General features: G+C 40.7%; 1 protein-coding gene across 2 annotated transcripts; it reads right to left on the bottom strand.

Moving 5' to 3' along the window:
* Positions 1-1,226: 1,226 nt before the first annotated feature.
* Positions 1,227-12,207, bottom strand: nosip (nitric oxide synthase interacting protein). 2 transcript variants are annotated; one of them, XM_012956642.3, is made up of 10 exons: positions 11,998-12,207; positions 10,513-10,618; positions 9,887-9,992; positions 8,771-8,852; positions 7,540-7,681; positions 6,470-6,597; positions 5,368-5,555; positions 3,187-3,295; positions 2,327-2,429; positions 1,227-1,304 (listed from the first exon to the last, which is right to left on the bottom strand). In XM_012956642.3, the coding sequence occupies exons 2-9, from the start codon at positions 10,580-10,582 to the stop codon at positions 2,358-2,360; spliced, it is 897 nt and encodes a 298-aa protein (XP_012812096.1). In that variant the 5' UTR covers positions 10,583-10,618; positions 11,998-12,207; the 3' UTR covers positions 1,227-1,304; positions 2,327-2,357. The 2 variants fall into 2 exon arrangements, with proteins under 2 accessions (XP_012812096.1, NP_989029.1); NM_203698.1 differs by having other exon boundaries at positions 1,227-2,429; positions 11,998-12,061.
* Positions 12,208-13,056: the final 849 nt, after the last annotated feature.

The following is a 13,056-nucleotide window of genomic DNA, read 5'->3' on the forward strand; positions in this document are numbered from 1 at the left end:
AAACTAGGGTGCATGAAGTATATGGCCACATCATTTTAGCTTTCAATGAATATACCCCAAAGAGGTACCAATTATAAGTGGAAAAAGCAAAGAATGATTCAGCGTAAGAGCACCAGAAACAAGGAAGGCACGGATGGGGCAGAATAGGGCAATTTGTAATGTAAAGCAAAGATCTATTCTCTGACAAGTTATGGGAAAGAACCAAAAGCTGAACTAAGTAGGAGGGGTCAGTAACTACCTCTACCCCAGTAAGCAGAAAGGAAAAAACAGCTACAATGCACCCATTTTTTTGCATAATTGCAGCATCTAGGGCGACTGCCCCAAAGCACACACTGTTGCCTGCATTCAGCAGGGTTGTGTTTATGGAGGGCACACAGGTGGGTTGGCAACTAAAGGCATCCATGTACCTTGCCCCACAGGGGTTATACATAATTTAGGTAAATTCCTCTGGCTTTTGAAAGGTGCCAGGGACTTACACAGTATGACATTAACAGAAAGGGGTTTAAAAACACGTAGAAGCCCCTCATGGTGTGTAGCGCAGGTACACAGCCAAATACAGCAGTTCTCCATGTCAGACACAGAAACACAGATATGGCACATGTCATCCCAGAAATTAAATGGGACTAGGGAGAGTGCATCCCACCATATTTTAGAGGCTAGTGGTGCAGCTAGGGATTGTGCACTTTAGCTACCTGCACCCTATGGCACTCACTGAAATGGAACTTTAAATTTGCAAGACCCAGAGCAGAACTGGACAAATAGTGAAATGAGCCAGTGAGGTTTATACAGGAGAAGGAAGGGGGCAGGATAAATCTAAGGGAGGGGTTTAATGGAGGAAATAAATCTGAGGGTTGTTAATTAATTGCCCAGAGTCCTCCCCAATGATTAGGTCACAGTATTTATAGCAGAGTGGTTCTTGTGCGGGGGCCCCTGTGCAGCAGAATAAGAGCAGCGGCCCCTGCATGGAGACCCCTATTAAATACAGTACTATGGCACATATGCAAGAGGCTAGTGATGCCTGCAGGGTCCACAAGCTGACAATATGGTAAGCGATTCTCATTAAAAGTAAAGTCCTTTGCAATTAACTTTTTTTTTCTAGATTTCAAGACTTTAGCCAGTAAGTAAAACTTATTTGCTGTAACCCCACAGTCCCAGCTAACTGAAAATGAGTGGCACAAGCTTAGTTCCTATGGGTCTGACATCCATAGCAATCACTGCAAACTAGATTAGATTCAAATCCTTTATTGTAAAAGAACATCTCTATATACACGGCAGCATTTACCCCATTCCTTGGGAACGAACACCTTTAAGAAAAACACAAATATAGAACTATAAGGAAGGTCTGACTTTCATTTGAAGGACAAGTAAATGGAAACACAAGGGGTAACAATATGTCAGGCACCCCTCCCTTCCCCCAGTGTATTTAATTACATTTTCCTGGGCTGCTGCTCCTGTTTTCAGATTCTGGGATCTTTTTAGGGCCACAAAAACATTTTAATAACATTTTTCAATAATCCCTTGCGGCTAAACATGCAAAGTTTAGTAAAATCTTAAAAAATTTTACTATTGTGCACATATGACAGTCTTGTGTATTACCATTACTTGTCCTTTAAACGCCTACACAAACGCTGACAGTGCCTGGGACGCCTGCCCCTACAACTGAGGAGCCTTGTGCTGTGCAGCTGGGGGGTATCTACTGAGTGTGGCTGGGTGAAGTTGCCCATTGACATAGGTTAAAGCACTTTACTTTGCCAGCTGCAGGCAAGTAGGGCACAAATGTAACCTGAAACAGTGCCAGGCCCACGTACCATACAGGTGGGAACTCTTATTCGCTATAATGGGAAACAATCCATACGTGGATTTACTCTGTTGCTGCATATACATGAGAAACAAGCACTAAGTGCTGAGCTCAGCGCTCCCCCCACCTTAAATAAATGCAGTAGCGCAGCCATCACTCACCGCTGGGCTCAGATCCTCACCCATCCATAAATGAATGCAACAGAGCATACACCACACCGCTCCCATCCACAACTTACATGTATTAAATGGAGCCAAACAAGAATGTTTTATTCCCTACAACAGTATCCCTTTAAATAAGAAGAGGCCCTTTAAAACAAGGGTGCCCTGTTTCATTCTTTTCTATGTTAAAGAGATAGGCCTGAGTCACTGCCCGTTTGGTGTATGCATATGGGGTGATAAAGCAGGTAAGGGTCCTCTCCACTTTCTTTTCTATGCAAGATAATTTTGCCCTCATTGGCACTGTCCTCACATGATGGAATAAATGTCATAAAAAGGGCAGTTGACAAGAGCCTACAGAAAGACGTACAGCACAGAGAAGGGTGGAGTCTGCTCGCTGTTCATGCCTGCATTACTGGCCGGGCCTCTTTAGCCTGCAATAGGACTCCAGAGCCAGAGAATCCAGTTCCACCCTGCAGAGGACAAAAAAAGTAAATTAGTAAGTTGTAACTAGAGTTCTTGGGGGGTTGCCTACTGCAGATATCCCTAACCTGTGCTTCTCTAGCAAGAAATAAACTATAACTCTCAGCATCCTTTGAAAGCCCATGGAAGTAGACAACCTGGCTGATCCTGGATTTTCTGACATGCTGAGAGCAGTGTTGGTGGTTGAATAAGATTTGAACATTGAAGGTGAACAGCCCCTTTACACATATCACCAACACAGATCAATCTCAAGGATCCATTAAAGTGATACTGACACAAAAAAATGACTTTTCAAATTATGAATCTACATAAAAAGTCACCTATAGGTCATGTTGATCTTTTTTCACTATTAGGGTTGGTTTTGTATGTAATTGTTGCTTGAAGTTCCTACACCTGACTGTCCCCTCTCAGCCTGTCAGTTACGGTTTCTAATGTGAACGGCCTCCTGCTGCACAAACATGGCTGCCCCCTCACAGAAGAACATGGGGGATCAGATAAGGAATGGAAAAGCATCAGGAAATACTTTTTTGGCAAAATTATAAAGCTCATGCAAAGGCAATGTTATGATAGATGTAAAAAAGGTTTAATTTCTGGTGTCAGTATCTCTTTAAGGACTGGATCTGCAGCCTGGAGCTCTCAGGGTCAAGAATAATTCAGTAACTGAATAGTAACGTGTGTGAAGACAGAATGTGTCCAACATCTACTGGACATCTGATCGGAGAGCCCTATCTCCACACATGGACCTACCCTCTGCAGCATGATAATGTCTCTCTCGTGCAGCTTGTCCCCGCTGATAGGATCAATCATGTCCTTCTTGATCAGTTTCTCTACACACTCCATTGTGACAACTGCACCTCTGTGGGGGACAAAAAAATGCTTGTCTTTTAGTTAAAAGAAGTCACTTACATGGTATAAACATATTTTTTATGTTTAACTTGAATGGGTCTTCTCTAAAAATTGTTAAGGGTTTGTTGATAGGGTGGCTATATTGCAATATCTAGTCTGTAGGTTAGCAAACCACAGGATTGAAGAAAGTTGGTTTCTTCACAGTACCCCATTTTCCTTCAACACTCCCACCGACAGGAGGTAAATTGGATCCTGAATAAGTTAACTCTACTGTATGTGTATATTATAGGGACTTGGATAGCTTCACTCTCAGTGCTGCTGCATATACTAATTTAATTTTAAGACCCATGGTGATTATAAAATTATTAGTAACCATATGTAGTATACTATATATTATATTTAAAAATATATTGCTATATCAATAAACAATTACATGCAAAATAAATGATAGAAAATCCAAAGAACTACATAGATCAACACCAGCAGAGGTCAGTAAAGAGCTGCTGCAAGCCAGAGATACTGGTCACGTACACTGTAAGAACAGGGGGGGGGGCAGATGTTTAAAGCTGAGCATACACGCACCAATAGTATCGTACGAAACGTCATGTATGGTGGATTGATGAGACCCTGATCTTGGCCATCTCCGTTGAAGGCACCCGAGCAAAATCTGCGTTTATGGTTGAATCGTCATGTGGAGGTAGAATCCCTATTGTTTCTACCTCCATATCTGACGATTCAGCCCTAAACATCAATGGAGAGAACAAGCGACATCTGACATGGTCACAGGAAAGATCGTTACTGGTACGTGTATGGCCATCTTATCACTAAAGATTGACTAAAGAACATGGAGGCTTGCTGATTGAAGCGATGAAGTAAGAAAAATACACATTAACTGCCATTCAAAAAGAATTAAATCTTTGAGCTAATTTGCAACAAGACACAAAAAAACATAAAAGCACCATTTAAAGCTGCCATATTCTTATGGTTTGAAAGGAAGGGGTCCGGTCATAGTCAAGATCTTAGCTCTTCAATATGACAGCAGCAATGGCAGTGCCCCAGATTTCAGTAATGAGCAGCAGTCGGCATGAAGCACGCTGTATGAATACAGTGATTGCAGCATTAGCAGTCACAGCACAACTAGCCAGATAACTCAGTGGCTGCCTTAGACCCAAGACATGAATGTAGCTTGCTATAAATCAGGCACAGGAACAGCTGGAGAGCCCCGCGCTAACTGCCCCTGCCCTACAGATACAGGACATAATGTTTAGTTTGGCTGCATCCGTGAGAAGAAAATATTTCCTCTAGCAGAACTGTTATAGAACTGCGCTCCTATATAGGGTTGCTATGCGCCTAAGCTGTTTTTGTCATATTAAATATATACATACATAATACATTGTGCAGATAAGCAAAGGAGGAGCAGAGTTTCTGGATAATGAATGACATTCCCAGCACCTATTGTCAGCCAGAGATAACTATAAAGGCTGTTGGGCATTCTGGGAGCTGTAGATCATGAATCAGATCACATATTAGTCCTGGTTTAAAGGCTACACAAAGGCACAGAAACATCCCTTGAGGCCAGAGAAAAACTCAGCCTTAAAATGGTAGTTCTCCATTTTATATTCTTACCAATTTTCAAAGCTTTATTTTTGGGTTTACATCCCCTTTAAAAGTCTTTCAAATAACTATAGAACTATATTTTCTATTATTAGACAATGGCATTGCAGTTATCGCAGTGTATTTTTGCATAAGAATCAGATGCTTCTCCACAGGTTTGTTGCTGAAAAAAAAAAAATTGTTTGGAAGGTAAACTTTCCCTTTAAGTTATACTGACCACTTATGAGCTTAGAATGCAGCAAACTTTTTAATTGTCTCTTCCCTCTGAATAGTACAAGGGCATTCGTGTGTGATGTTTCATTCACAGTTCTCGTTTAGTAATAAAAGTAAGAAAGGAGCCCAACAATTTGGCCACTAGTGGTCGCTGTTTCACATTAAACACTTAGCAACCTGTATGGCTGCTCCCCTTGCTGTGCCAGTACATAAGGTTTCCTGAACTAACAAGAATGAGTTTCCTATTAAACTTACGAAGGTCGCAGCACAGCACATGGGACAGAGTTGCCCAACATGTCTCGTGTAACAGCACAAACGTATCTGTCCTGTCGGTTTATCAGACCCACGCGATCCACCTTCTCATCCACAGCGGTGAAGTGCACCGGGATAAGGTCTTTCATCTTGAGAGGCTTCCCACTCATGGGGCAGTAAACAGTCTTGTCCTGGAATTGGAGAGTGAATAAATAAATGCATTTTTTTTTTTTATTAGTGGCAGAAAGCAGTATGTGATGTTTTGTGGTTCAATACTGCAGCCACACAAAGGCACTGGAGCCAGTGACAAATAAGCTTTAACACATTGAATTTTTAAAATTTCCTTTTAAATGGGGTAGTTTGTGTTTAAATTACTTTTAGTATGGTCTAGACAAGTGATCCCCAACCACTGGTTCGTGAGCAACATGTTGCTCCCCAACCCCTTGGATGGCCTCAAAGCAGATGCTCATTTTTGAATTTCTGTCTTATAGACAAGTGCTGATTGTATAAAGCCCAATGTAAAGCCAAACAGAGCCTTCTACAGGCTGCCAATCCACATAAGGGCTACCAAATAGCCAATTATAGCTCTTTATTGCACCCCCAGGAACTTTTTCCATGCTTGTGTTGCTCCCCTACACTTTTTCCATTTGAATGTGGCTCACGGGTATAAAAGGTTGGGGATCCCTGGTGTAGACAGTAAAATGCTGAGAAAATGTACAGTTGGTCTTAATTTTTTATTTTTTTTGCAGTCTCTGCATCATTTTAACTTTTTTGTTCAGTGGCTTTCCAGTTTGAAAATTCAGCAGCTATCTGGTTACCAGGGTCCAATTTACCCTAGCAACCATGTAGAGTGAGGGGATGAAATATAAAAACAACAATAATCTGTTCATAATTTATAAAATAATACTATGAAAATATTTTTTTTTATAAAGAACAGGGAGAATACATTTTAGGCATAGTTCTACTTATTTTGTAAAAGTAGGTTTATATAGGCATTTACTGTACCTTTAAATAAGCTTCCTTTCATTATACGACAGATCTTACAGTGTTACTGTAGTCACTGAATGTCTTGTACACAGACACACACACACTCACTATCACTTACTGGCTTTTTCACAAGAGAGGTTTTTGCTTCTGGGGTCAGTGATGGGATCCAAAAGCTTGGAAGCTGCTTGCCCTTCTCCTCACTGCTTTGCTGACTGCCACTGGGCTCAGCAGTGTCTGCACCACTATCTGTGCATAAAAGATAAATGCAGAAGATGATGCAAAGAAACCCTCAATGCCAGCAGTAGATTAGTAAAAGGCCAGCGGACCCTTCTGGAACACACACAGGACCAAGTAACAGGAAACAAGCCAAAAGGGTCACACAACTTTCATTTTTTCACTTCAAATTTGTCTAAAGGAAAGGGCAAAAGTATTATTCCACCCCTCCCCCCTTGCCTCTATGATGCCTTTACTGACACTGCTTTCAGGTCTAACCAGTCGGTAAGGCCCCTTTAGTAACCAAATTACATTTTTGGTTTAATTATCTGAAGCTGATCAAAATGCTAATCCCTTATGAGTTGCTATGGGTTACTGTTTAGGTGCAAATGCCCAATATAGGTACATAAACCCCAAGCTTGCTGGGCATAAATTTCCTTGTCAGCTACTATAGCCCTGCTATTGTTATACTTCTCTAATTTGAAGGATAAGGAAACCTTTACAAAAAATGTAATGTAAAACTGCTCAGGATGCTTTTCGACACACTTAGCACTATAGCTCTTAAACTGAAAAAAATAATTAGACATTTTTTTTTAACTGCCAATATAATGAATTTTGTAACAACGCTACAACCTGCTGGTCAGTTCCTGTAACTGTACTGTCAAAGAGATTTACCTTCAGCAGAAAAACAGAGAAGGTTTCTAATGTTGCTCTGCTCAGGAAAGAGATCAGAGGCCTCTGATGCCCTTTTCCCATCAGCAACATCAGAATCCTTCTGTGTTTTCCTTCTGAAGGTGTAGACTTGCAATCGATGGAGTATGGGCTGGCACCACTGGCACAGCCAGACAAACGAGGCTTAAATGGAACTCCCCATAGCATGGACAGCTATTGTGATAGTCCTTATAGAGAACGAATCTTCAAGAAAATATGATTATAAGTTGCCCCTGCAGTAAAAATAATACATCTAGCCATTACCTGATTTCCGGGTGAAGGGGTTCAGTGGCTTGCTGACTATGGTCATTTCCTTATCCAGGAACGCTTTCATCTGAGATTCTTTTGCAGCTTTGTTTAATTCATCCATTTCTGCTTTCTTTGCATTTTTCTGCTTATCGTATGCCTGTATTATAAGGATACATAATTACTTTATAATATACTATGCATGAAATTAGCAGGCTGAAAAAAAAAAAAAAAAAAAACCTCAACATAATTCTGCCCTGTCTGTCAGCACTAAGATTTTAATGGCAGACAGGTGGTCGAAAGTTGATATGCTGCCAACAGGTAAGGGATCAGCCTGAGCAGAGCAGATGAAAACCGTAAGTATAGCAATAGCAGTATTGGGGAGCTCAACCCTCTGTTAACTTACCCAAGCGGGTATCAGGTGCAAATACTGGAAGAACCTCACCTTGCATGGGGGTCAATATTCAACAGCAAAAAAATCCAGTAGCACACTGAAGATACAAGCCGTGAAAAAATTGTATTTTATTTGCCCAAGTACATATAAACAAGCAAACAACATGCATACATATAAACAAGCTCTTTGCTTGTTTATATGTACTTGGGCAAATAAAATACAATTTTTTCACGGCTTGCATCTTCAGTGTGCTACTGGATTTTTTCGCTGTTGAAAACTGTAAGTATGCCAAAATTTGCTGAATGTGTGCGGACAGGTCAAACCCATGCCTTCCAGCACAAACACACATTTAGAAGTGGAGAGCAGCGAATCAGTTTTTCTCTGCTAGTGTTTATGCGCCTGCTGAGAAAATGATCCCTTTGCCATTAGCCCAAAAATATATTTAGCCCTGCCTACATATAGATCAACATGTTTCCATGCAGATATATGGGGAGAAGACTAAAAGGCTCCGTGCACTTCTAAGACCCAATGTAATTTTGGAAAATTACATATTTTCCAACAAATACTGGTCTTCCAACTGTATAGCAATTTCTTTGGTTCCAAGCAGAAAACAGCAGGCTGCTTACATAGTTAAGAGCCAGCAACCAATGTCGGGCCATTTAAAGCCAACCTAAAGATGGCTGCAGATTAGTCAAGTTATGCTATGCAACAAAGATTTTTTTTTTCTGTAAAGCGTTTCCTTGTACATTGATTGCCAGTTTTACCATTGATTTGCATGCCCTCAATTTCTTATTCCTTAGAAAATGATAAATAAATCATAAAATCATTAGCAGCCCCATATTGCTAAATTCATACCTTCATCTGCCGAGCAATTTCCTTCTTTTGATGCAAGATGTATTCCAGAATTGCCTCTTTTTCATAAATGTAACCATCTGACCTAGAAGCAAAAATCAGATTTCACTGACACAGGCTTTTCATGTAAAGAACTGAAACCCAATGTGATATTTTACGGCTGGAAAATAAGTTATATATTAGATGCGCTGCACTAAAATTCAAAACCTTGCATGAAGTGCAGTGTATACAAAGTGACAGTACCTATGTAACTGAAGGTACTGCCTCTCTCTCTGCCCAATTAAACGGATTGCTCCTTTAACCCATTCTTGTCCTGCATCTTTCTACTTTAACATCTAAGCTACTGTTCAGCAGGCCAAATCTTTAACCCTAACAACAACATGGTGCTTTGATTAATTGACAGGGAGGAAGATGAATTCTACCCTTACAATCAGCCTGCCCTTCACTCCCCAACCCAAACACCTAGCTCTTAAAGGAACAGTAACACCAAAAAATGAAAGTGTATAAAAATAATTAATATATTATGTACTATTGGCCTGCACTGGTAAAAGTTGTGTGTTTGCTTCTTAAACAGTACTACAGTTTATATAAATACCCTGCTGTGTAGCCATGGGGGCAGCCATTTAAATTGAAAAAAGGAGAAAAGGCACAGGTTACTAAGCAGATAACAGATAAGTAGCAGATTCCCATTGTATTCTACACAGTTATCTTCTTATGTAACCTGTGCCTTTTCTCCTTTTTTCAATTTAAATGGCTGCCCCCATGGCTACACAACAGCTATTTCTATTAACTACAGTAGTCTTTCTGAAGCAAACACACAACTTTTACCAGTGCAGGGCAACAGTACATTATATTTTAATTATTTTAAAACATTTTTATTTTTTAGTGTTACTGTTCCTTTAATTATAGTGGCCTAAAACAATGCAAACAGCCCCAATTAAATGATATTTAAAGATGCTTGGGTAACTTCTGTGTATAGCTTGCTTTAAAGGGAACAAATGATCCATGTTTATATGTTCATATAAATGCATGATCTGTAACTCCTAACAATATCGCACTGGAAAACTTAACTAATTCTCTCTCTATTTGGAGAATAAGTTCAGCAGAAATGATACGTACGTCACCACGGGGTCTTTACACGGTTGTAGAGACAGACAACAACAATCAAAATCTTTTACTGCATCTTTGCTAAGACGAACAGTCTGGGTCCCATAGCCTGAGGCAGCTGAGAATATAAAAACATAAAACATTGATCAGAGAAAACGTAAAACATATTAAAGTAAAATTGCTCCTCTAAGCTCTTTTGCAATTTACATCTGGTTTTTAAGATACCAGCTGATTTTACATTATTATAATGGATTTACAACAGCACCATCCACTGTTATTTTGGCCCACTGGCTACAGTTGGCTGAAAATTAAGTTTGTGCTCTACTTGGAACTGACCAGAGAAAAGTCAGATGAATCTTCTCTGCTCAATAACTTCATTTTCTAATCAGAAGATGTTCCTTTAATCGCAAACTTAATTTTTAGCCAATTGTAGCGAGTTGGACTACATGACCAGCAGGAAGTGCCATTGTTTCAAATTCTCAACATTAGTTGTTTAAAAACTACAAAACTACCACAAATACCGCAAAAACTAGAAAATATAAACTGCAAATGTGCTTATTTATATTTCCTCTGGAAAACCATTAGTTGCAATATCTAATGTGTCAAAACCAATTAATTATTCAGAAATACAAACAAACCTGTATCCTTTTTCTTCTCATAATAAGTATACACAGCCCCGGCAGTACAGTTTTTCCCATGCCTTGTCATCTTCTCCTAGGGACCAGAGGAAACTGGCCAGACTTCCTGTAAATGATGAGGGGCGAATAAGCTTTTTTTTTTTTTATAACACATCACAGAAGAATTAAAACAACAACAGGGAAACAAATAAATGAAAATCTACAATTCTAATAGATCTTTGTGCAAATGTAGACATTGTATTGCCACTAAAATCAACAAAGCAGTAACCCAAACTTTTGCAATAGCACTGACTTACATTAGGTATATACAGTATAACTAAATTCCAAGAATAGTGGTACAAGTAACCTAAATCGTGATTAAACTACACACAATCTGCGACTATGAATGATGTAGCTTATGGATGCACATATGAGTGAAACCTATGAGAAACTATGTTGGACATTTGAAGCAGTGGAGAGTAAAGGTGGCCATACACGTAGCAATTTCCCACCCTCCACTGATTTTCAGGACTGAATCGTCAGATATGGAGGTATAAACAATAGAAATTCTACCTCCACCTGCCGATTCAGCTCTGCGTGTAGATTTTGCTCAAGCGCCATTTAACCCAGCCGACTGGCAAGTCGATCGATATCCGCAGCCTTCTGCTTTTTCGCACGATATCATTGGTGCGTGTATGCAGGCCCGAATTTGTGGAAAGGCCACAAAGGCCTGGGCCTAGGGCGGCACAAATTGGGGGGCGGCATGCCGCCCCGCCGAAATATTAAAGTTTTTTGTTGTATATGGAGCAATGGGGACCTCTCCCCCACTGCTACGTATGCGACTGAAAAGACTGCACGATTGCGAGTGTGCGCATGCGCGGGGGTGCGTACGCCGGTTGCGCATGCGCGGGGACGCCGACAGGGGGCGGCCTCAGGGCGCCCGGCTTATAAATCTGGCCCTGCGTGTATGGCCAGCTTAGAAAGCAGTAACTTGTTGCATCTCTGGTTTTGACTTCTGAAACAATGCAGGCAGGCCTGGACTGGGATTTAAAATTAAAAAAAAGTACACAGATGCCCAAACAGCCCCCCCACCAGCCCAATAAATAGTGACTGTCTATGGCATCTTACAGCAGCCCCTCTGGCATTTGCCAGAACCCACAGATTGCCAGTCCAGGCCTAAATGCAGCAGAGCAGCTAATTATTATACCTGGAGAGCAAAAAATGTCTGTTACACCATACTGAGTCAGAACCAAAGAGCAGAAAGGGACAGATACCCATTTTAACAGTAATTACATTTACAAACAACTGACACTGCAAAATGACCGTATGTTGGAAGGTTGCTTAGAATGACTTTGGGGTGTATTCCCGTTTAAGAAACAAAACATAGGTGCCACAATCTTAGGTAACTTCCATAAAAATATCATTGTTGAAGAACTTGTCGGAACATAGGGTTAAATGCAGTAACAATAGGGAAAGTGGAGAAAATGGAATCTATTAACCAAATACCTTCCTAAGAAAGAGCAGAGAGTAGCAGCTTTCCCAGGTCCGTTCCTCCGATCTTACACACTCCTGAGGGACAGAAAGCTCCTCTGAGTTCCGCTCTCTCCTTCCGGTTCTCTGTTCCGCTCTGTCTCCTTCCGGTTCTCAGTTCTCGCACTCCTGAGGCGGAAAGGGAAATATCGCGAGAGAAGGCTGTATCCCAGAATTCTTTGCACGCCCAGTTCCAATTATGAATTAGAAGTCATTTCTTTTGCAGATTTTATAAAGCAGTTATTTAGCGAGTAAATGGGCGGGGCCTGCTTTTCTTTTAAAATTACTTTTGTTACCGGTAAAGCACTTGTAAGTAGGTATCGCGTTTCTGAACACACTCCCCTCGCTTCTGTTTCTTGCTGCATTTTAACCCTATAATCAGACAACTGGGTTATTTTAATTCCATAAGATGCTGCTCTGTGCTGGTTATATACGCACATCCTTATGGGTCGGTCATTAACCATTACATTAACTCTTTAGTATGATGTAGAGTAGACAATAACATGAGACAATTTGTAATTGGTTTTCATTTTTTAATTATTTGTGGGGGGTTTATAGTTGTTTAGCTTTTTGTTCAGCAGCTGTCCAGTTTAGAAATGTCAACAGCTATCTCGTTACCAGGGTCTTGCTTACCTTAGCAACCAGGCTGTGGTTTGTATGAGAGACTGGAAGATGAGCAGCTTTGAATATAAAGAGAAGGAATAGAAAGTAACAGTAATAAAAAAAAGTTAACAGAGCAATAGATTTTTGGCTTTTGGGGTCAGTGATCCCATTTGGAAGCTAGAAAGGTGAGAAGGCAAAGTAATCAAAAACTATATTTAAAGGGGAAGCAAAGGCTAAGTCACTTGGGGTGCTAAAATGTTAGGCACCCCCAAGTGACTTGAATCGCTTACCTCGTACCCCGGGCTGGTGCCCCTGTTAGGAGAAAACAGCACCAGTCCGGGGCACCTGGGGCGATACGCTTCCTCCTTCCTTTCGCTGAGACTCCAAGTCCGACGCATGCGCAGTAGAGTGAAAAAGCCGACTTCTCTGTTA

Source organism: Xenopus tropicalis, chromosome 7 (assembly GCF_000004195.4).
Source record: "Xenopus tropicalis strain Nigerian chromosome 7, UCB_Xtro_10.0, whole genome shotgun sequence".
NCBI lineage: Eukaryota > Metazoa > Chordata > Amphibia > Anura > Pipidae > Xenopus > Xenopus tropicalis.